This window comes from Aythya fuligula, chromosome 11 (genome assembly GCF_009819795.1).
Source record: "Aythya fuligula isolate bAytFul2 chromosome 11, bAytFul2.pri, whole genome shotgun sequence".
NCBI classification, from domain to species: Eukaryota; Metazoa; Chordata; class Aves; order Anseriformes; family Anatidae; genus Aythya; species Aythya fuligula.
In genome coordinates this window covers 1869699-1894318 of record NC_045569.1, presented here as the reverse complement: position 1 = coordinate 1894318, position 24620 = coordinate 1869699, and the positions used below count along the sequence as shown (strand labels likewise).

The 24620-nt window shown below is 37.1% G+C and overlaps 1 protein-coding gene across 4 annotated transcripts; it reads left to right on the top strand.

Annotated features, from left to right (window-relative positions):
• Positions 1-794: 794 nt before the first annotated feature.
• Positions 795-24086, top strand: AP4E1 (adaptor related protein complex 4 subunit epsilon 1). 4 transcript variants are annotated; one of them, XM_032194702.1, is made up of 21 exons: positions 795-942; positions 1208-1279; positions 2119-2242; positions 4428-4501; positions 5797-5918; positions 6473-6632; positions 7141-7307; positions 7891-7964; positions 10629-10751; positions 10837-10946; positions 11236-11375; positions 12471-12583; positions 12722-12840; positions 13909-14211; positions 14940-15054; positions 16157-16292; positions 17412-17667; positions 18430-19005; positions 20402-20586; positions 21323-21480; positions 21917-24086. In XM_032194702.1, exons 1-21 carry the CDS (start codon positions 796-798, stop codon positions 22075-22077), a joined length of 3435 nt encoding a protein of 1144 aa, XP_032050593.1. In that variant the 5' UTR covers position 795; the 3' UTR covers positions 22078-24086. The 4 variants fall into 4 exon arrangements, with proteins under 4 accessions (XP_032050593.1, XP_032050595.1, XP_032050594.1 ...); XM_032194704.1 differs by lacking the exons at positions 795-942; positions 1208-1279 and adding an exon at positions 1290-1442; XM_032194703.1 differs by lacking the exons at positions 795-942; positions 1208-1279 and adding an exon at positions 2996-3113 and having other exon boundaries at positions 2127-2242.
• Positions 24087-24620: the final 534 nt, after the last annotated feature.

Sequence of the window (24620 nt, the reverse complement as noted above, 5' to 3'; positions counted from 1 at the left end):
CCGCAGGTGATTAGGACTCCGGGCCTTAATGCGGTGCTAAGCACCGAGCTGGGGACATCACAGCGCTGATTCAAGCTCCAGCACCTTTACCTGCAGCCTCTCCCAGCTTGCTGCGCTCACAGGTTTGGTCCTCACGGCCGACAAGGTTTTCCAGCTTCTGTGAGACAGCATTCTGGCTTTGCTTGAGTGACTCTTCAATGAGATACTCTTAGCCAATGCATTTCTTAAAACAAACAAAACCTTTAAAAACTACCAGTACAAATCTTTTAACTCGGCTTCATGGAAATGCCAAATCTAACACTTGTAAAGCTTCTGCCCTCAGCCTGCCCCTGCTCGGCCGTTTTTCCTGGCTCCCCCCACCTGCACAGTTTCTTTACCAGCCGTGCGTTGGGGACGGAGAAACTTTTTTCTGCTTTTCTTTCTCCAGAGATTTTTTCTTTGTCACTTGACCACCTCAGCTTCTCCCCCACCGCTGCTAGAAGAAAAACCCATCCCACCACCGTCCCCGCCAAAGCACCGTTGGGCTGAGACAAAAACGAGGCCAATTCGAGCGAATTTCGTTCCGCCGCGCGCCTCGCACGGGAGAGGGGCGGGGCCTCCCCTCACGGCCCGGGGCCGCGAGCCCCGCCCGCCGTGAGCCCTTCCCGCCCACCGCCGGCCCCGCCCACCGCCGGCCCCTCCCGCCCCACCTCCCGGCGCAACGCCCCCTGGCGGCTCCGCGCCCGGAAGCGGGCGCCGAGGCGGGCGTGGCCTCGCGGCGGGCCGGGCCCTGGCTTCCGGGCGGCGCGCGGCGCCATGAGCGAGGTGGTGGAGCGCACGCTGAGCGCGCTGCCCGCCCTGCTGGGCCCGCAGCTCCCCGCGGGGCCCGGCCCCGGCCGCCCGTCGGCCGGCTCGCGGCTCGGCAGCCTGATCAGGAGCATCACGGCGCTCACCTCCAAGCACGTACGCGCCGGGGCCTTCCTCCCTGCTCCTCCCCTCGCGCCCCGCGAGGGCCTCGGGTCCCCGGGGCCGCGGCTGGGTGGGCTCCGAGCCCTGCTGGGTGCCCCCGCGCGGGGCCGGGTGTCAGCAGCGCTGCGGCGGGGAGCGGGGCTGTGCCCGCGGTGCTGAGCAGCCCGCGAGATCCTCGTAAACGAGTAACCATTAGTTGCTCCGTGTGTCGCCTCCAAAGCTGTGCAAGATTTCAAGTCAGATTAATTTCTTTTCCCAGGAAGAAGAAAAGCTAATCCAGCAGGAGATAGCCAGTTTGAAAGCAATGGTTTCTGCCCCCACCACTACGCTCGTAAGTCCTGTTAGTCTGCAGGAGCAGCAGACACAAAGTGAAGGAAACAGTGTGCCCCACTCTTTTTGCCTAGTGAACGCGTTATCTGCAGCATAGACACATAATCATCACCATTAAAAAGTACAGATGTCAATGTATGTGGAGCCTGGTTAAAATAGTGAGGGTACTGTACTTCTGTTCTCTATTAACAAATTGGGGCAATATCGTATTCAGAGTCCGGTCATACTGTGCTCTCAAATAATGTAGGAAAAAAGTTGTGTGATGAAGTATTTCTATCAAATAATATTCTCTGCAGTCTGACGTTCTTATAATTAATTTCTGCAATGTAAGAAGCTGTGCTTTGTCATGTGTTCTGTTGCTCATGTCTGAGTTGTAGGACTTGAGGTATATGTCTGGCTTGGGTTAATTGGTGGAGATCTGAAGGGGAAAATAAAGTCTTAACCTCATATATATGTGATAACCCATTCTAGGTCAGCGTAGCGACTGGTTAAAGATTGCGTTAACAATGTGATATCTAACGCTTGAGATTACTTCATAATATTTTTTAAATTGCTAATTTGGTGTTGATTATATGTATGGTAATCAAAATTAGATAACAACTTTGAGGGACCTATACGGAGAGTTCTGCTGTTGTGGTCAAAAATCATTATTGATTCACAAAAGAATGTTCATAACAACAAAAAAATCAGGAGCACTCTGATTTCCTGTATGTATATATAGGAAATTTCTATGAACCTGCATGTATTGCTGTCAAACTCCTCTACTCCATTAGAGCAGTGAAGAAGCACGTGAAACAAGGCTGACAGGAAAGCTTCAGTAATTTATTTTTGGTATTTCAGAGACTGATGAAAGAATGTATGGTGAGACTCATCTATTGTGAAATGCTGGGATACGAGTCTTCTTTTGGATATATCCATGCAATCAAGCTTGCACAGCAAGGAAATCTTTTGGAGAAAAGAGTTGGTATGTGTATGTGGTTGTAGCCCTGTCATATTTTTCAGACAGCGTTCTTAAAGCTTCGTAGAACTTGTAACACATGTAAAAATACAGCTTATTCAAAGTGTTCTTCTACTTTCAAGATTTCATTTTGTAGTCTTTCCTCTTTTTGAAAATAACCAAGTCCCTAGTTTGTGAACTTTTAGAACAGAAGGCAAGGGAAAATATTTTAAGTCATCAGTTGTTCTTTCAGTGTTTTTGAAATGCAGCACTAATAAACAAGTAATTTGCAAGAAATACAATTAAAAACTAAATCCAAGCTGAATATGAGTTTCTGTCAGGATCTGACTTTGTTTTGAGCATTAGAATACAAAGTTAGAAGAAACTGTTGATGTCAGATAATTACCGCAAGCACAGTACTGGTTTTCCAGCATTTAACTTGCAGATATTTCTTTAGAATTTTTGTAATGAGCTTAAGGCCACGCTGCTAACTGCAATAAACGGAATATTTATATCTGTTTTGGTGATTGTAATGTTCTGTAAGAAATGAATCAAATGGGGAGATCCTTAGAGCATAGGTGTAGAAGTTCTTGAGGAAATATGAAAGGCTATTTCAGATTTCTTTGAATTTTCATGGAGCTGATTTCCTACCTGCCCATGTGGCTATAAAACCTTTTCGAGTAGATTTTGTTTGAAGTAGCTGTGAGCCTGTCTCGTCTGGAGAATTTATTGCAGTTGCTGGTTCAACTGCCTAGTGAAGACATTTCTTCTTGTTTGCAGAGAAAATGGTTTAACTCCAAGCAATACTATGTCTGCATACACAGAAGGAAGGCAGTGTCTTGCGGGATATGCTTGTTTGATATCCTTTGTTTGAATTTCATCTGGATCATCCACTCAAGTATTGGAGTTTCTGAGAAAATATGTTACAAGTGATGATTTAAAGTTGCTTTTTCCCCGAATAATGAAAGCCAGTGCACAGATGCTCTGGTAGTGACTAAGATTTTCAATCTTCACCAAACCTGGGAGGGCAGGTGGTAAGCTGTTTTGAAGAAAACTTTATATGACCTTTGTAAGTGTCGAGAACCAGTGCATCTTGTTATTAATCAGTTTAATCAGTTTGAGACCTTTCCATGCTAGGGTTCCTTTTAAGTAGGTTTTGGTGAAGCAACATTTTTTTTTTTTTAATGAAGGGACTTAAAGTTCCCCAGACACAAAGAGCCCTTAAGCTTTGATATGACAAAAAGATGTCATCAAGAGTGTATGTGGTTTGTTTCTTTATTTTGCTTTGCAGCTATGTATGGTATATAAGGTTGACCTTGTCTGTTCTTGGTGCCATATACCAAGGTCTTTAAGGAACCACTGTCAGTTGATTCAATTAAGATATTAAGTTATTCTCTTACCCAATATTAGCCTCGATGAATCAAAGTGAACTACATTTTTACAGGTTTGCTGAACTGATCAAGTGTATTTCCACAAGCAGATAGGTTCAAATGTCTGATAGTCCAGACACTACAATTTAAGTTGTTCATTTTGATTTCCAAGTCCTAAAAGAGCCAAGCCTTTTCTGACTAAGATCCACCTCTAATACAAATAACTACAGTATATGTCTGAGTGGTGACATGCTCTCCTTGTCCCTGCTTTAACTCCCTTAGTTTGAAAGGAAGAGGATTTTCTTTCTCTGAAGAAAAAGGTTTCTGGCAGGCTTCTCTTCTGGGCTTTTGGAATTGTTTCTTTTTTGTTAATAAATAACCAGGGAGGCTTTGGCATAGGGTGGTGGAATAATGTTATGTTCAACTTGGAGTGCAGAATTGTATTTGAAACTGAACTATATCTTTTGAAGAAAGAGAAACAAATATAAGGAAGTGCATTTAATTAGGAATATACTTTAGTCAGCAGAGGAGACATTCACTATGCAGAAAGTGATTTCTCACAATGTTCTTGACTGCTCTCTAGCTCCTTACAGTATCTTACTTCTCACAGCAAGTGGTTTCTTAGCCATTATTTATTGAGCTTTACTGCAACTTAAATACAGTAGGTTTGCTTGCAAAGAAAAGGAAGTCTTGATACTTAAAACATGAGCTACTGCCATCCATCAGTGGCTTTTTAACTACTTTTTTGTTTAACTCTTCTTGTATTACAGACATGCTTAAGTTTTCTGTCTTGAAGTTGCTTATTGATTGTATGTATTAATGGAGGCTGCTTTCTTTTATAGGTTACTTGGCTGTTTCTTTATTTCTCCATGAAAATCATGAACTGCTGCTTCTACTTGTCAACACAGTTGTGAAGGTACAGTGCTTTTGAAGGTTTGGAGGTTAACTAACCTTGACCAATTCTTCCATTTTAAGCCATGCATCTCAGCTGTGTATTCACTAGTTATATCTCACTCTTTTGTTTAATCTTGGCATTCCTTTTATTGAATCAATATTTTCTTAAATTTTACCCATGAGAAATACCATCAAACGTTGCTTATAGTTTTAAACTCCAGAAGGAGCCACGCATACATATTGGAATGAATTGCTTTTAGTTGACATAAAGTATCTGTTGGCTTCTTTGAGTTATTTTGGCAATTTTGATAGAAACTGAAAATATGCTTTGGAGTGACACTGAAAATCCATTACCTAATAATATTTCATAGGAGTCATCTTCTGTATTAGTACATGGAGCAATTGTAACTTACATCCCTTATATGTAGCGATTACTTTGATGTTACAGTAGTCACAGAAACTTAAAGACTGAAAATGGTACTTGTTTTGCTGTTGTGATGGAAACCATTTATAATCTTTAAAAATCTGTTTTGAAACTGGTAGGGTTATGGAAAGAAGTGAGAAATAAGAATCCTCAAACAGCTAAACCAAAACAAGCACTAAAACCTCACTGTGGCAAATGGCTGGAGTAAATATTGATGTGAGCTGGAAATCTTAAACGTTTGATTTGTTTTGAAAAATAATTCTAATCCTATTTCATGAATCCATCCGTGCTTCCTTAGATGGTTACAATGAGCTGCATCTACTATTTTTAATTGTATTTGGGACAGATAGGAAATTTTTAAATTCTTCCTCATTTGTAGAATATCACGTGTAATTTGCATTCTCTTTTTAGGGCATAGATAATGTCTTAATTTAGTGTAAAAATATGTAATTGGTACTATTACTGAGCTTGCTCATCTTTTCTTTATAAATTGTTTGGGCTAGATCAAAGGTGCTAGAGAGAACGCTGTTAACGTCAGTGTAAAGTGACTCATGTACTTCTCCAGCTGGGGACTTGGTTTAGTTTTATAATCATCAAACTCTTTCAGTAAGCAAATGCTGATTGTAGCTCTCTGTTGATCTCACATAAATTTAGAATACGAATGTAGTTCTGTAATGCGAGTGTGAGGAGTTGCTTGTTACTGTATGAAAGTAGGAAAGAGCCTGGTCATCTTAGTGAGAGATGACACTTCAAGTAGACAATATCATGGCTGGCAGCAGGATGCTTGCTGTAGGTGAGCTGGATCCAGCCTTCTTGCAAAAAGTTTGGGCTATGTCTATACAAAATTGAAGTCTAAATGAAAACTGACTGTCTTATTTCAATGTTTGTAATAGGACTTACAGAGCACTAATCTTGTAGAGGTGTGCATGGCATTAACTGTTGTTAGTCAGATCTTTCCACGGGAGATGATTCCAGCTGTTCTTCCCTTAATAGAAGACAAGCTCCAGCATTCGAAGTACGTATTAATTTACACAACTGCAAGTGGCCTTGTAAGGTTGAGTGGCTTAGGCTTGTAGGTGGTTTTAGTAAACTGATGTTTTTTCTCTGATTTGATCTTTCTTGTCATTACTTTCAGAAATTGTTCCTCTTAGTTTCTCTTGTATTCTTGTCTCATTTATTTGCACCCTTGACTGAGCATTGAACAGGTATTATTTTTGTTAATAACCACTTTTGATAGGTAAATGTAATTTACCTTGTCTGCTGGAGTCCTTTTAACAAATATATGTAGGTATTTGTAGAGTAAGTGGAGAATCAGACCGGGAACCTTTCAATGCTTGCTTTTATTTTATTTTTTTTTATAAAGCTCTTCCTATAAACCTTATTGGTTAAAGTATATTTGCAGATATGCATAACCTTAGTTTGATTATTTATGTAATCTCATACCTAGCGGATAACATACTATGAGTAAGTTTACTGTAGAAATAACAAGTGCAAGTTGTTTTGTTAAGTCAGGTACATAAAGGACACAATATCTTGATTTTGTTTTGTGTAAATCTCATTTTTCTTCAGGGAAATTATCCGAAGAAAGGCTGTTCAAGCTTTATATAAATTCTATCTCATTGCTCCTAACCAAGTCCAGCATATTCATGATAAGTTCCGGAAAGCCTTATGTGACAGGGATGTTGGTGTCATGGCTGCTTCTTTGCATATTTATCTTGAAATGATTAAGGTAGGCAAAGAATTAGAAGCACATCTGAACCCTAGCAGTTATTCATACGTTTCTTTATTTGAAGCACACTATACTGTACAGAAGCTTTTTAGCAAAGTTGCTACAAAAATATACTTGTTAGACAAGGTAACTTAACTAATCATGGATATGTTGTATTTGTTCACACTAGCTCTCAACCTAGTTTGACAGATTGAGCATTTGGATTATGCAAGAAGTCAGTGTCATTTGTATCCTTAACTAGAGACCAAGTTTAACTTCTGCAGTATGTTAAAGGGTTCACTGAAATTTGACTAATTCTTTTTCCATTGCCTTGAAGTTAAATTCATTCTTTTTTTGTTGCAAAAGTGCAAGAAACAAATGCTTTAAAATAAGGAGCTTGTAGATATTCAGGGATGAGAGTAGAAAGAGATTTAAAGAAATAGTGGCCACTTCGGATTGTATTCAATTTATATATTGTACTTTGAGTTGTTATGTTAAAGTATTTCAATTGTATTTCTTTCTTATGTAGGAAAACTCATCTGGATATAAGGACTTGACAGAGAGTTTTGTAATGATCCTGAAACAGGTAGTGGGAGGAAAGCTTCCTATTGACTTCAACTATCACAGTGTGCCAGCGCCATGGTTACAAATTCAGCTTTTAAGAATATTAGGGCTGTTAGGAAAAGATGATCCAAGGTAACCAGGTCTTTCTCTGTAATTAATACTCTGAATGCACAAAGAATATAGTTATAAACAGTATCTCATAGACAACCTTTCTGTCTTCTTGTAAAAGGATTTCAGAGTTGTACTTTTTATGCATTAATTCATTATTAACCATTGAGAAGATACTTTTCAAATAGAGAAATTAATTTCTCAGCTTCTGGATTGTCTAAGCAATTAATTAAGGAATATTATTGAAATATATTTTCTGAAAATTATGTTACTAGGTTATGAGACAACTGGGTAAAGTTCCACAGTAAAGATAACTTAAAAAATGGTATAATTTTGTGAGTACCTAGTTATCTGTGATCTTTTCCTATTTTTTTTTCTTGTGATATGGTAGAATGGAAGCGTTTTTCTTGTTATATGGTAAATGTTTCTTTTGAAAGCTGCAAACGTTGGATGTTGTATAGAGATAGATTATAGAGTTCTAACTTCTTAAACTGAATCTGTAGATACAAATAATTTGCATTGCAGATTTTAATGTTGGTGTTTAGGCTGTTTGGAAGTTAAGACTACATGCTGCAAATAAGAATTTTAAATATTTCTTGTTAAACAGGACAAGCGAATTGATGTATGATGTTCTGGATGAATCTTTAAGAAGAGCAGAAATAAATCATAATATTACATATGGTGGGTGAGGGTCTTTTATCTAATTACCAGTATTTGGAAAGGTTGAAAATGAGCACTTGATCACGCTAAATACATATGCAGCACTTCTGGAAAATCCAGTTGTTCTTACTGTACAAGAAATGTATTCTTAGGTGTTTGACTAGTAAATTGTAGAACAAGCGATATATTTCTGAACAGCAAAGTTTCTTATTACTGAAGTAAAACAGACTTATTATTTAGAGGGAATTCATCTTGACTGAAAAGCCTTTATCTTATGTTTGCGTTGCCCTTGCCTGTAAATACAGGAAGTTAGCTTCTTCATGAAAGCTCTCAACATTGTCCAAGTTGAAGTACATAGTAAAAGAAAAATCCTAGTGATACAGTCCTGTTTATGAGAAATGCTTAGATCTTCAGCCATTGATATTTTCTCTGCTCTAGGAAAGGCAGTACATGTGCAAGTGACCGCATTGGCTCTTTACAGCTGTGTATGGCTTTTTCTCTAGCAACAGTTAATTCTGGAAGTGCTGTTTTTATTCAGTGATAGCAGTGCATGTGAAAATATGTTTTTGACACACATCTCAGTTTAGAATTTTTAAAACTATGTTAATTTCATTATCCTTTCTGCAGGGAAAGCTGTATTTGTTGCTAGAACAAAATCAAAAGGAATAATTGCATTGTTAAGGCTTTCTAATAAGAAGCGGAATAATTCATTTGGATTTTGCTTTGCCTTCCCTTCTGCAAGACTTCAGTGCATCTAAGCACCCAGATCTGATGTTGTAGAGTTCTACACCTGAGAGCTGCTTCACAGTACATGGACCAAAAAAGCTCCATCCCGTTACTTTATTGTTAAAGTAAAGCCCAATAGGTGATGCCACAGTAGCTGTGCTGATGGGATGGAGAGGAAATCAAGACATGTTTTATAACTGACTTTAAAAGGGGAATGTGGACCAGAGCTCTAGATCTAGCGTAATGCCTGCTTTGTACCTATTTTCTGAACACTGTGTAAGCGTTACTTCCACCAGAAACAGGGGTAGGGAGGAAATTATTACCTTGTAGTAAATAATTTGTGAGAAAGTACCTGTCATATATTCTGTATAATCGGTTTATTGCTTCTATGAGACAAGAACATACAAGATACTGGGAAGAATGTTTCCTTATAATACAGACAGTTTGCACTTGGAGTTAGTAACTGTAGACTTGTGCTAAGTGCTTAAGGGGCCAAAGTGAGCGGTTTATCATGACTTATTCAAAGACAGAATTTAGATATGTAACTCTTGTTCACGTGCAATCAACTCTTTATAAAATATTTCTCAGTGATAAGAGATCAAAGAAGATTATAACTGATTATTCTTTTTTACACAAAGTCCTTAGTTATTGTATGTTTTTTACTTATTGTAGGTGGTTAACTTGGATTAATTATTTTTTTGTGCATCATTAAGTTCACTTCTACCTTTTTCTCAGCTGTGAAAAGTTTTTAAACTCAGGAACTGCATTTCTCTTCTTGCAATGATTTAGGTTTACTGCTGTAACTAAGAAATCATGAATTATTGAAAAACATTTTGCCTCAAATCTTTCATCTAAAGACTGTCACAGTCTGCTCATTTGAGCTACTATAGGAGACTTCAGGGTTGGAAGAACTTTTAAAGATGAAGTTGTACGTGGAGTGGCAAAGGCTGATCAAATTAATCAGTGTCTGTGCGTATGTATTTGTGTGTATACATACCACAAATAATATTGATTTAACAATATTTAATTATATGATAAAACAAGAATGAAGAAATATTAATAGATATAACAATCACTATAGTAACATTTAGGTATTAAATGAAAATATTTTAAAATATATCTATATGTATATAAAAGGAGATGGTTTTTCATCCTGTTATTACATAGGCAGGTACTCTGCAGTTCAGTTCAGCACTGCAGTTCCCTGTTACAGTCAATGAGCTAAAGCAGATCCAAATGCAAGGTGAAGGAAATATGTAATCATTTAAATTATTCAAATGCTTTTGTACACTGTAACTAAAATGTTGCATTAATTTTTTTTTCTTTTTTGATTCTGTAAGAATTTAATCTCTTCTGTGGGCTTCAGACACCCAGTAAAAGTTGAGGTGTGTGTTGCTTTTGTGCAAAAAAATTTGATTCAACATAAACCTGAACTGGTCCCCATGCCATTTTATATTCTACTTTGTTCTCAGTTCGTTTTTTTTTTTTTTTTTTTTTTTTTGTAATGACGAATTGTTTGCCAAACTCTTCTTGCTTCACTGCATGCGTGTGGCAATATTTCAGCCACCTAAACCAGAATAACCATGATTTGCTCTTTTATGTTTTATGTTAGTGGATTATCAGAAAAGGAATATGTCTGCTGTTAGGATATGTAATTAAAGCTGTACTACAGTGTTAGCTGTGTATTTCTAAGTTGAATGGAGTATGTACGGTGAGAATATCCTTTGTTTGCAAAAAGGAAATGTATTTGTGTACAAAGTATCTGCTTAAAAACTGAAATTATGGGTTACCCAGCTCTTTGGAAGTAGACACTTGAGTAAGGTACAAGACTGCTTTAAAATATTAAATGTACTGCATTCAGTCTCATAATTTTATCATACTAGTGTGTATGTCTGTTTGCTTGTTATGTATTAAATAATTCTACTATGTAAAACTTATTATTTGCTTTTTTTTCCCTAGCCATCTTGTTTGAATGTGTCCAAACAATTTATACAATTCACCCCAAATCTGAACTACTCGAAAAGGCTGCCAAGTGTATTGGAAAATTTGTTTTGTCACCCAAAATTAATTTGAAATACTTAGGTAAGGATGATTTCATTAACAAGTTTTCAGTTTTGCCATAATGGTGCATATTCTTGTATATAATTTTCAATTGCTTATATTCTAGGTTTAAAGTCTCTGACCTGTGTTATTCAGCAGGATCCTAATCTGGCACTTCAGCACCAGATGACAATAATTGAATGTCTGGACCACCCAGATCCTATTATTAAAAGGGAGGTCAGTGAATTTTTCAAAAAACAACCAATGAAGTTACTGTATAAGATGGGTGGTAAGTTTTCTAAAACGAATATTGTAAGAAGCATATTGTGTCACGTTAATACTGTTTATAACTGCTCTTTCTATCAGTACTTGAGATAAACTGTGCAGGTAAGAAGCATGCTTCATTTAAGACTTGCCAAGTAAAGACAGTTGCTCAATTTGGCATTGTGCTAAGGTGTTATTGTTTTGCCTGATTATTGTTTTGAATCATCAGAACCAATCAAATCTCTTTTGCTTTCTCTTTCAGACTTTAGAGATTCTTTATAGAATTACAAATGGACAGAATGTGACAGTCATAGTTCAGAAGATGCTTGACTACTTAAAAGAAAGCAAGGAAGAATATGCTATCATCACCTTATCTGGCAAAGTAGCAGAACTTGCTGAGAAATATCCTTTTATTTTTAGAAGCCTTGAGTCGGAGCTCAGCCAATCGTTACTTTTGTACCTTTCAAAGCATCTTTCATGATCTTTTTAATCAAGTTGTTATATCTGCGGTTTCCACTCTTACAAATGCAAAAAATAAGCAAAAGAAAACTTGTATAAAAATGACTAGAATGTTTTATTTTTCTGGGAGTAATAGCACTTAAAATCCTTCATTTTGGCTTTGGGGTTTAGTATTTAAACCTTGTATTTGTAATTTAAAACTTGGAAGTCCTGTGCTACTGTATAGAGAGATGTCTCATTGCTGTATTGCGTGCTGTTCTGTAATTGTGAGAATGATCTCCCTGCTAACTCTTGGTTTATAGATTTGAAGATAACATTTTCATGGAAATAAAGATTGATCAACTATGCTTGAAATATAAATGATGGTTAGACATTCAGTATATGGTGGGTATCACTGCGAGACTTGCCATTGCTTCATTCTCTGTGTGTATTTTTGTCTGATATTTGGGTTTTAAGCTGTTTATAGTGGGGAAGTACCTTACTGTTCCATTTGTATGCTGCGTGGCACAGGCAGTAGTACAAAAACAAAACAGCCAGCAAACAAACAAGCTGTACTCACTTTTCTCTACAGTTGAAAATTTCCATTCAGTGGTGTGCATTTTCAGGGTTGGTTTGAGGATAGGCAAAAATAATGTTTCCTAACCTCCAGAATTACGCTGTTCAAATTTTAAGTATATAAAAAGCAACATTGCTTTCTGTGGAGTACTTCTAAATGTTTATTTTTTTCAGTAAAACAACAGCAAAATGCTGCTGCAAAGAGCCAATCTATCATTAATCAAATAATACTTGATAAACTCAAAGAAAAAAAAAGTTCTAGAAAGCTACCATGGGACAAGTGTGAGCTTGAAATACAACAGAGCATGTTTTCAGAACTAAGTCCTTGTGTGAATGTCTCCCTGCTGCATGAAGTCTGCTTAAACCATTCTTTTTCACTCTATTGTTTATTTATTCATTCACAACTTAAGATGTATTGATTAGCAAACTAAAAAGGAAAAGAAAAGTTATGCCTTAGCACTTCATTCCTTAACATCTGGACAGGTATGCCCCTGACAATGGGTGGTTCATCCAAACGATGAATGCAGTGTTTTCAGTTGGAGGTGATGCTCTGCATCCTGACATCCCAAACAACTTTCTGAGGCTTTTAGCTGAAGGTAACTCACCAAGTGCTCTGAAGAATTATATCTGTTACTTAATTGTCTGGCTCGCTTTCTTAAAATACATGTTGACATAATAGTTGATACAGGTGGCATTTGTGTTTCAAGCAAAATACACTTTGTTTTCCTCTCTAGGATTTGATGATAGAAAAGAAGATGAACAGCTGCGAACGTATGCAGTACGGTCTTATTTAACATTACTTGAAGAGGAAAATACATTCTATCCACAGAAATTCCTACAAGTCATGAGTTGGGTAAGGTAGACACGTGGTGAAAATTGAGTACATAGATGTGAACAAACTGTCAAAGGTAGTGATGTTTTTAATTATTTTATTTTAATAATGATTATTGTATTTTTACTCGAAGATGAGATAATACACTGAAATATAATGACCTCTTCTATGACAAACAAACTATTTAGTTTGTCATAGTTTATCAAAAAGCTAATGTGCTCCCTTTCAAGGCAGTTTACTACTGGAATGGCTTAGCAGCCAACTCATCTGCCTGCGTGCTGAGAGCCTTTCTGTTTTTATCAGAGTTAGGCCAGATGTGGTTATGAAAAGCAGCTTTAGCCTTGTAGTTAACTGTCTGAGTCCTGTGATAGTATTCTTTGACACTTGTTTAATATTCAGCTACCATCCAAGGAAGATGCTGCAGTATGAACAAACCATTTTTTGTAAGGGCCTAATTGCTGTTTAGCTTTCTTTTTGAACAACTATTTGATCTTCAAGAAACTAAGAGTTTGAAACTACAGAGATAAACACAAAGATCGCCTCAAGCATTTGCCATGATAGAGAAATTTAGAACACGTGTAAGACCTTATCTCATTCAAGCAGTTTGGAGACAGTTTAGTCAATTGTGTAGGCTTGATAGAGCTGTCTTCCTGCAGTAGGACTGGAATGCCTTTGCGATATGCAGTTGGGTCTTCAGATTTTCTTATGCTACTGAAAGCAGTTACGACCTTCATACACCAGTGATTAAACCAGTAGCAGACTGGAGCAGTTGGAGCCAGTATGGTGGTACTGCCTACTGTACTGTTATGTGTCGGTTACTTAGTGTAGGCAGCTTTAAAGTGAAAAAGATGTTAAAAAATAAATAAATGCTAGGAGTCCAAATCTGGTAGAGAGGTATTCCCTTACACAGAATCTCTTGCTTTCATTTTATTTGAATAGGAAGTTCTAAGATCTTAGTTATTCCAGCGTCTGTGATACTTTTTTGAATGTGAGGTGGATTTTGTGTTACTATTTGTTCCTACATACTAACTTAAAAACTGAACGCGCTTCCGTGTCTAAGTGTGTATTTTCTCTGTTCATTGTGCATAGGTTTTGGGGGAATATTCCAGCCTTGCTACAGATGTTGATCCAGAAATTATTTTGACAAGGCTACACAGCTTGCTGAAGAAGACTTTTGTTACCTCTGACACTAAAGCATGGATTATGGCTGCAGTCACCAAGATAGCATCACACACCTCCTGCTCTAAAACGATTGACAAACTAATCAAAGAGTTCAGTAGCTCTCTAGATACTTGCATGAGACAACATGCCTTTGAATTGAAGCATCTGCGTGAAGACAGAGTATTGATGAAAAACTTGCTTCCGTTTGATGCTAGTTGCAATGACATGGTGGTAAGATAACAGCAGTGTGTGTTGTTCCTGAACTAATTTGTAGTTCTAGGGGGTTAAGTATTCGACAGAAAGTGTTTTCAAAATAAATTATTTGACAGTTCTGACCAGTGTCACTGTTTAGTCTCCTTAAAGTGGGTTTTGAGAAATATACTTTTTCAGACGTGATGAATCTTTGGCTCTGTTATTCAGTATAGAACACAGTATTTAGTAAGCTGAAGTACCTTTAACAAAATTACAACTGCGTATGCTGATTTTTTTTATATGTAGACCTGTTTTACTGATACGGTACAGCTTCCTAATTAAAAGGTTTTGCTTCCCATTTAGAAACTAGTAAAATTTGCACTGGAATGTCCATAGTTAATGAAGGAAAATAGTATTGATATTGCTGGTGTTTTAGAGTGGGTCTCTTTTTTTTTTGGCTTCAATATTTTCATATAATGGTGGGTCAACCATTTTGAGAACTCCCCTCTGTGCTTTTTTTATTTTTTTAGACAAAAAGTCAATATTGGAAGAGCTAATTTAAGTTACAAATCTTTTTCAACATACTTGCTTAATAATTTCTGTACATATACATTTTCACAGGCCTGAGGAATACAGCAGCTTTACTAGTAGGTATGGGAAGTAAGACAGAAGATGCAAATCTTGCTGATAAGAGAGTTTTCTTGTGGTAATGTCAGGCTTGTGTACAGGAAATATATTCATTGCTTATTTTTCTTAATTCTGCGTAGGTAGATGCATCCTTATCTTTTCTGGATGGGTTTGTCGCTGAGGGACTTAGCCGTGGTGCAGCGCCATATAAGCCTCATCACCAGAGACAAGAGGAGAAGCTTTCTCAGGAAAAAGGTGACTGCAGAACTTCCATTTTACAGTCCAGTGTTTTCAATGTTCTTACATTTTTGCAGTGAAAACATTGTAAGAATTAGATTGGAATGCTGTTTTTCCTCAATAATCACAAGTGTTGATTAGCATCTTCCACTGGTTTAGAAATCTAGGAGGTAAGATAGAGGTTGGGAAGAATGTTCATAAATATTCTGGAAGGTGACTTTGCAAGTTTATTTTAACGTTCTTTATAGTTAACCAATTTTTACAGGTTGGTAGTGTTTGAATCTGAATATGGCTGCTGATTATCACGAAGTCCCTTGTATCCATTCCTTCCTGCTTTTTTTTATGTAACAGGACACCTCCTTAGTACTGTCTCCTCCTTTGTCAGGAGACCTCTCTCATCCCAGATGCGCAGCAGTTCTGCTTTGTTTCTTTATTTGGGAAGAAGAAAGTGTAGGGCTGAGTGGAGATGAGAGAAAGGGACTGTGCATCCATTAGTAGTCTCAGGGCTGTAGTGAAGAGTCTTTGCTCTGCTTCTTACACAACAATGACTGTTTATGTTAAGTTATAGTCCAAAACAATTTTTAGAAGGTATTCAGACTACATTTTGATTGGTAAAGCGTGGATAAGGTGGGTGGTCCTGCATCCTGATTTTCCAGTCTTATTGAAAGCAAGCTATCACCCAAGGTGCCAAGAATGTTTGCAAAACAGATAGTGATACATGGACATGCTGTTGTGGACTCAAAAATGTGTTATGTAGGTGCATGAACAAATAGAAAAGCTTATTGACGTAGATCTGGTGCAGTATTTTGCTCTACAAATAATAAGGATAAGCAGTTGTTTTAATGGTGCTCCATAAAGTCGCTTGTTCTTTATAATTGTAGTAATTAAAATGGTAAAATTTAAAATTAAGTGCTACCAAATCAATACATGTTTTTAGATACATTCTTTTGTGTCTAAGTGGAAGTTACTTCAGAGCGGACACATCTGTTTTTAATGAGGATAGGATCCTGACTGGGAAGCTTGAGACATGTAGTAATACAGCATATCAATTTTCAGGAAAAAAAAAAAATCTTACCTTTTTGTGCCTTACTATAATTCTAAAAGACTGTCTGTCTTACAGCTCTGAATTTTGAACCGTATGGATTATCATTTGCTTCAAGTGTGTCCTCATCTGGCATCACTGGTAGACAATCCCCCACTGGTTTATCTTTTGGGTCTGATACGTCGGGTAACAGTGCTGAGACTGGGCATAAAGAGTGAGTTACTTTGCATTTTAATTGAAGTACATTTGAACTTATGTCCTTGTCATTATCATATGCCTTTGCTTCCTCTTTGCTTCATTAAACGGAATTAAAGAATACAGTTTAACATGGAAACTTCTGTCATGTAAGTAGAAATGCAGGATAACATCTTCACTGAAATACCTAGAAAATAGGCTAACACAGTTAAACTGTTTTTTCATGTTCTTCACGAGCAACAACTTAAATGATAATGCAGTAAAATTGAGACAGGATTAACTGATGATTAAATTGAGTGTTTTTTCTAGATTCTTTCAGTTTTTTTTATAGGCCACATTTGCTTTTTATGGGCTTAAATTAATGTGCCTTTTAAGGAAACCTTCTTAGATCAAAATAAGGCTAAGATTTGCAGTGTAAGATACTCTTAAGTTTTAGAACAGTACAAATAAATTCTATCTTTGTAGTTCCATAAAAATTAGTTACATCATTTATACCCTGGTAGATGGGCATACAAGAAACCATGAAAGCTCTCTTGAGTTTTTCAACCAGCTTGTGTAAAAAAAAAAAAAAAAAAAAAAAAAATTGAGGCTTTTAGGTGAAAGAATTGCAGCCTGTGTCTGAATTTACCTCTATTGGAGTTCAGGGTGTACAAGAACTTGAACACATCTTACAGGAAATACTTTCTAAGTCTCATAACTTTCAGCCTCTTATATTAACTTACATTGTTTTTAAAGAATCAGCAGTGGAACTATTTAAAGAAACGTAGAGATTCCCACAGTTTTTCTCATGGAGAGAAATACAGATACTGTGTTTATATTCACTCTGAAAATGTTTTTCAGATTACTTTTATAACATGCTTGAATCTCTGAGTTGACAAATGCAGTCTACTACTGGCTGAAGTTATCTATGCTTACTTTATAGCCTACTTTGCATTTGCTGGATGCTTTAAGTGATGAATGACATTATTAACATAGAACTTTATGCAGATAGAAAAACATTAGTATTCCACTGCTCCCTGTGTATATCAAAGTATCAAACCTGCAGATGGTGTTTAGAGCAGAGTGCTGGCATGCTTTTATGAAAATGTTCGCAGTCCTGTTTTATTTGCTTTTTTTTTTTTTTTTTTTTTTTTTTAAGGACAAATACTCTGAAACTTGAGGGAATAAGGAAGTTGTGGGGCAAAGAAGGCTATCTTCCAAAGAAAGAAAGCACAGCTGGGAAACCAGATGAGCCACAGGCTGCTTCTTGTGGCAACTTATTAGCAGGACGGGTGATTGATCCTCCTGCATCTCAGTCTGATCAAGTTTCCAGCCTCTCCGAGGAAGAAAAAGAAAAGCAGCAGTTAGCATCGACATTGTTTGTTGGGCTAGGATCAAATGCTGGTGTCAGTCTGGTAAGTGATTCTTCTGTGACTTAACAGCCTGAAGTTCATATTTAACATTATTTACAATTAAAAATACATTTATGCAAAGAGAGATCAAATCAGCATTTTGAAAGCTAGGTGAATGATCCATGTAATTGAAAAACTATATGAAATGACCTTTGTCATCTGGTAACTTGTTATGAATGTGAAGCTGGTTGGATACTACTTGATCAAACAACCTCTGAAGTAGATCTTAGTGACTAGAACTTCCTTCTGTTTACCTTCAGGGTTTTGTTTTCAGTTTTCACTAACAACTGTTCTTTGACACCAGTTGTGCCAGCAGAGCTGCTGGCAGTCATTTGACTGTAAAGCTAGTTTGGCATCCTATTTCAATGCCCTTTTTATTTATGTATGATAACAATGTGAAAGATTGAAGAATTCAGCATAAAGTAATCTCTATCAGACTAGCATTATCAAATTATTTCACTCATGTTTTGGTATTTATTTATTGTTTTAACCAGAAAATGTTTACCTGTAGCTGCTTTTAATAAGAACTGTCAGTTTGTTGTGGAGAACCTAAGCATCATTCTTGCATTATAGGCTAATCCAACACCCCTTAAGATATTTAACAAAAGCCTGTTACTAAATCCATTAACATGTTTGCAATCTATTTGTATTTGTCATCTAAACTAATTTGTTGGTCATTATTTGCCTTTGCTGCTTCTGTTTCATTGTTAAGTTACACAGCATATTGCTGGAAGCTCTCTCCATCGCCATTTTTTTCTTTTTCAGATGGGGAAAATGGATGTGGCTACTCAGAAGTTCAAAAGAAAATCAAAGATAAATGAAACCCAAACCAGTGAAGAGGCATCAGACATCCAAAACAGTGCTGCTTCAACTTTTGGTCCCTTACTTGATACAGTGCCTGTTAACAAGGAAGACTGTGAGGGAAATAAACACACAAGACTAAGAAAACCTTCTCTGTGTTCTTCAGATACTTTGGAAGATAACTTAGCATTTGAAACACCTCAGTCCCTTAAAAAGCCTGGGCTGGATGACAGGCTTTCAGATAGTACGCTATCACCGTTGTCTTTGTTTGCTGATGGTAATATTGAAATTCTTCAGCCTTCTCCAAGTGCTTTGTGTGAAAGTGCCAACAAAACATTGTCGGTCCCTTCCTTACCAAAAGAACTAGAAGAGCTTCCTCATTCCGAAGTAGTGGAACTTTGTCAGAGCGATGCCTTAGCTCTGTATTTATGTAAGGTGTGGAAAGATGACTCTTTGTTGCTCGCTGTGTTTGCTTCAAATAAAAAGAGTTCTGCACTTAATACTGTAAACTTAGTGTTTGAAAAAGCAGAACACTTTCAGGTAAGAAACTTGGTTTCCATTATTTCAAATTTACTTGGATTTTTTTTTGCTTTTGTTTGCATTTCAGTGTGTCATATTTAGTTTAATATAATAGATGTGCCTTTTTCCCTAAACGTGCCCTTAAAACCTGTGGTATGTCTCTTACTTACCTCCTAAAGGGTAATGAAAGAAGTCTCGGTACCTAAACTTAAAATGTCATTTGATTTAGCATCTCAGTTTTCTTATTCACTTTGATTTCATTTCCTATTGTTTGCTTCTCTATAACAAACACGTATGATTCTTCAGTTCTGAATTCAGCTTCTTCATTCAGTTTGAAACTGAATGCAAGTCTAACCAGGAGCACTCAGAATGGTATGACCTGAGTTGCCAGAAAAATCACTAACTTCATTGCTGTGGCTACTGGGCTTGTGCGGTCGTTATTTGTATTTATATGGTAGGCAGACTTGTGAAGGAAAAAAATGCATCATAAAATTGTGAAGCTTTGGTTTTCTTTTCAAAGACCTCAGTTATATTTCATTCTTGTTCTTATGCATGTGGTTGATGTTGGAGAGGAGTCAGTTTATTTTTGAAATAAGCTACACCTGGGATTTAAATCCAGCTGGTAAAAGCATGTGATTGCCTTGAATGAAACTTTTTAAAAGCTGTTTAAGAAACATACTGGCATGACTCCGTGAATTTTACTGGAAGGACAGAATTATAAAACCTTCTGTAGACACTCAGCAAGTGATAACAGGACAAGAATTAAGTCAAATGTTTGGTTTATAGTTGACTTAACCAATTAGCAGTTTTCATTTATGAAGCCTTTTTCCTTCTGATTTCTAGCTTACATCAAATCTGCCATAGCATTGATAGGAAACAAACATCTAGTGTTTGTTTTTTTTTTCCTAGTAATTCGTTTAATATCCCACGAATATAGACCACAATCTATGGTTGTGGTCTGTGTTGTTTGTTTGGAGAGGCCAAGGACTGTTGAGCAGCCTTGAAGTTATCCTCGATATTGGGGATGATTTCTCAACATTCTACTTTTATTACATAATTGAAGCTGCTTTGGGTATGTTGCAATGCTTCTTGGTCTTATATATTAGTTTAGTTTGGGACTGAACTACAGAATTCAGGTTCTGCCTCTCAGAGCAATCACTCAAGGAAAAAAAAAAAAAAAGGGGGCAAATAGCAAAAAGAGATCAACTTTCTCGGTTTTAATTCTCATAATGCTTTTGTAGATGCTAATGATTGTCCTTGATAAGAACTGAAGAATGGTAGCTCTGTTTGCTGGCCACAGTCCAAGAAAAATCAATGGAAATAAAAAGCACTTAGAAAGTTTTATAGCTGTACCTTAGCCCTTTCCACAACTTGACAAGCAGTACTGATATGTTCTACATTCCTTTTGAAAATGCAGATTTTGGAGAGTCCTGCCCACCAGTTCTCTGTAATTGAAGCTCAGAGTGTGGAACGTTGCCAGAAATGTGTTTGGATGGACAAAATCTGTACACAGGGAATTCTTCCTGGCTCCATTAGTTACCAGTCAGAGATGGAACCTTGCCTTGAATTTTCAGTAACTTTATCATTGTTGGATTTCATCAGGTAAATAAGCTGCAGTTTTTAAAAAAATGTCTATTCAAACAAGTATTAGACAAGTGTAGGATGGTTTGTGTATTGACTATGAAAATACAAGGCTTCATCTTGAGCAGCTAATTTTAATCCAACAGAAATTGCTGGTAATAATAATAGTAATTTGTTATTTTCATACTTTAAAAAAAGAAAAAGGGGGGGAGGGTGGTGGTCCAGGAAGAAGTACAAACCTAGAAAGAATGCTGACTGTAGCTGCAGGTTGGAATAGTCTTGAAAGGTGGAATGTGGTTTTGGGAACTAAATAAACAGGAGGGTAAAAAGGGCATGATGTTTTAAAATACATCAAAATATAAATGTGTCTACTCAAATCACTTAGTTCAGTTAAAGTCCCATACATTATGTGAGAAAGTAGGCAACTCTTGCGTGGGGGGGGGGAGAAGCCTTATTTTCAGTAGGCTTTTTGCTAGATGAACTTTTTCAGCAGGCAGGTATCTCAAGGTCATTCACTTTGGTCTTTTACTTATACAGAATAATCTATTCCTTGCTTTAGCTTTCTAAATTAAAAAAAATATATATAGAGAGAAACTTTTTAACAATAAGCTGGGAAGAGCAGTGGTTTCCTTAAACTAATCTGCATTTGTTTGTTATTTGCTCTGTTCAGTTGCTTTTGGAAATGGAATTTATTTTTAGGAGACCAAACTTATTCTGAAGAATTTTTTATTTTACTATGATTTGTGCTGAACTTTAGGCCAATGGAAATGACTACAGAAGACTTTGGGAAGCTGTGGTTGTCCCTTTCCAATGATGTGAAACAGAATATAAAAATGTCGCCTTCTCAAGATTCCCTCTCAACAGCTCTGAGTACGCTGCAGCAGAAGCTGAAACTCCACATAGTAGATATTATAGGTGAGTGAAAATACACCGTAAGGTTGCTCACAACCACTTTTCCTAGGAAAATAGATATATGGAAGCAGGTACCTTACAGTTCAAGGTAGTGAACATTGGGGTGTATGGTAAATGCAGGGATGCTCTCCTAAGGACTTCATTGGCCTTACTCAGACGTTTGTGAAGGTTGGTAGCAAGGTACAAGCAAACAGCAAACAACAGATTTTACAAGGGAGCAAACTATTCCACTGAAGAGTTTTGGACGGGACAAAAATGTGGGAATGAAACAATTAGACAGATAAATCTGGAATTACATGCAGGAGACATACATTTTTGGTGATGAAGAACGGGGATGAGAGTAGAAGATAACAGAAGGTTGAGAGAAAAATAGTGTTTGTGAACTATACCTATATCTAATTGTTCTTTCATTTTTTTCTATAACCTCTGTTGTTCTAAGGTAATGAGGGAATACTGGCATGCCGGCTGCTTCCATCCGTGCCCTGTCTGCTGCACTGTCGTACGTACTCAGGGATGCTGGCCTTGTGGTTCAGATCACCTTGTTCAGCTCTTTCAGATGGTCTGCTCTATCAGTGTCAAAAGGTGATGGAAGAATCTTAATAACAATAGTGCCTGCCTTAACTTAATTGGTTTTTGAAAAGCAAATGAAAGGTTTCTATAGTTGCACTGATAATTACCAAAGCTAAGTTAAGATACTGCTTTTCAGAAGTATTAAATTTTCTTCCAACTGGTGTATGTCATATGGACTTGTGGGGGAGGAATGATGACCTGACATATGCCTGCAAAAACGTGCTCAGGACTGTACAGTGACTAAGGAGTAATCCATTAAAGTATTGTTACCTGTTTGAGCGTAATGTACGTTTCTTAATTTTATTGTGAATGACTGAAAGTATTACGCAGCTTTTGTAGATGTCAACTCTAATTTCTCATAGCAACTACTTAAATATAATTTTAAAGAAAATAAATCTATTATGTGCTCAGACTTGAACACTTACCAGGATTACCTGATTATTTTGAGAACTTTTCTAAAATTGTTTTTAAACATTGCTGGCAACAAGGCACCTAACAAGACACAAGTCACTTATGTAGCAACAAAATCATGCTTTAAAAATAAAATTTGAGTAACACCTCATGACCTTTGCTTCCCATTTAAGTGTTGACATCTAAGTAGGGTCTTGGTAGGAGGCGGGCATGTGAAATTGTATGGAAGCACGTTGGATATGATCTGAGGCTCTTCAGGTGATTTCCTGTTTGCAGTTCTTCCTGCATCATGTTTCAGTCACACTGTTTCTTCATGGCTCTGCAGCGGTCAATGAATCTTGAGTGTGTCCGGAGATGTGTTGGGCAGATCAAGCCTGAGAGCAGTGAGCTGGAGTAGTTGGCTTGTGGATGTGTTCACTGCCTGTCACTCTTAATCATGTGTATTTAATCTGGCTTGTATCTCCATCCATGAAGATTCATGTGGAGGGAACTCTCATTTTTATTTTCTAATTATTAATAGCTTGAGTATGACTGAGAATGACAGATGTGTGTCTACTAGCTGGAGTAAGGAATAAGAGATCTAAATCAGTCCAGCAATCATGATAAATGTTTGGATTGTCTCCTTTTCTTCCTGAAAAAACTTCAGTCTTGAAAATCCAGCAATCTTTATTTAGATGTTAAAGATCTTTAGTACTTTAAAATATTTATAATTGCTTATGTTTTTATTTTAAAACTTGAAAGGTTGTACAGACAGTACAGATGTGGTGTAAACGCATTCTACAGTAGAATTGTCTCCTTCATGTATACTAACATGAAATTGAATGCTAACAAGGAAATTCTTTTGTTATCTTTCAGTTTTATTGATTCTCACCCAATAAGCACTGGCTGTAAAGGAAAATAAAGTATTGTTTGCTAGTGTTTTGGTAAATGTTCATGAAATCACCATAAGAATGTTAGTGTGCGCTGATGGTTTCTTTTTTGTTTAAGTCAAGCCACTTGTGTTATTACAATCAAAGCTCCTTTTTATTGCTGTTTCAGTAGTTCCTTGTTGAGAAATCTGAAGTGCGCTGAACCTGTAAAAAAATACTTAATGTTCTGCGTACTTTAATGTTTACTTGACACTTCGAGACAGTTTATATAAATGAAAACTGATTTATAGTGGAGTAAATTCCAGCAAACTGTTTCTCTGCTGGTAAATCAGACTTGTGTTACGCAATTAGACTTTTGTAATTACATGAACTGTAATGGAAGTACCTGTTTCTGGCCTTATGCATTTAAACCATTTCAGCATGGAGTTGTTCAATGTCCTACTGTTTAAAAAGTATAAAAAAAAAAAAGCCTTCTGTAACTCATGTAAATGCTCTCTATGACCTTTTCCACTGGATGAATATTGTATTTTAAGCTGTAAATATTCAGTTCTAAATGTTGTGTGTACATCACATAAAGGGTTTTGCAGGATTTGTACCTGTACTAGTCTTTATTTCTAGAGTGTCCAGCACATAATTTTCTTAATCTGTCACCATCTTTACCTTTCTTGTAGTTTCATAAAACTCAGTTTAATAAAACAAAAACCACACACACTCAAAAGAAGCTTGATAGTCATTAAACATTTGTGAAGTTCCTGGCAATCTTTTTATTACTTTTTCTTCATACTTCTCATACTTTTCTACCGGCTGCAGGAGAGCCGGTCCCATAGCTGCCTGTGGTGTAATTGCCTGAAGTAACTAGAAAATAAAAATTAAAGATGTACAGCATTGAAGAGGCTTTCAGGGTAGGGCATAGCTGCATTACCTGAGCGTTCCCTAGGCTTCCAACCTTAGATGCTATTGTGCTGGGGAAACCTGCTGTGCTAGCTCTAAGGAACAGTCCGGACTGTAGTGTGGAGTAGAGACACCATGGCTAGGCTCTGTAACCAGGTGGGGACTCTCTTTGTTCTTGTGCACACTGAGACCGATAAGCTGCACTTTTTGCTACCCTGAGCCAAGGACCTGTCTTGTTTTAACAAATGCTGTACCCTAGTGTACTTTTTGCTCATTATAATACAAAAACACACTTCCGTCCCAAAAGCTACCTCCCTCCAAGGTGCGACCACCTCTCACCGAGCATGTGCTCTGAATTTCTCGGAGCCTATTACTTTAAATGGAGACGGGAGAACTTTTCAC

Coding starts and splice junctions, on each gene's coding strand:
- AP4E1 (XM_032194702.1), top strand. CDS start 796: ATGAGCGAGGTGGTGGAGCGCACGCTGAGCGCGCTGCCCGCCCTGCTG. Junction 11,376..12,470: donor GTAGCAGAACTTGCTGAGAA/ATATCCTTTTAT, acceptor ACATCTGGACAG/GTATGCCCCTGACAATGGGT. Junction 17,668..18,429: donor CAAATGCTGGTGTCAGTCTG/GTAAGTGATTCT, acceptor TTTCTTTTTCAG/ATGGGGAAAATGGATGTGGC.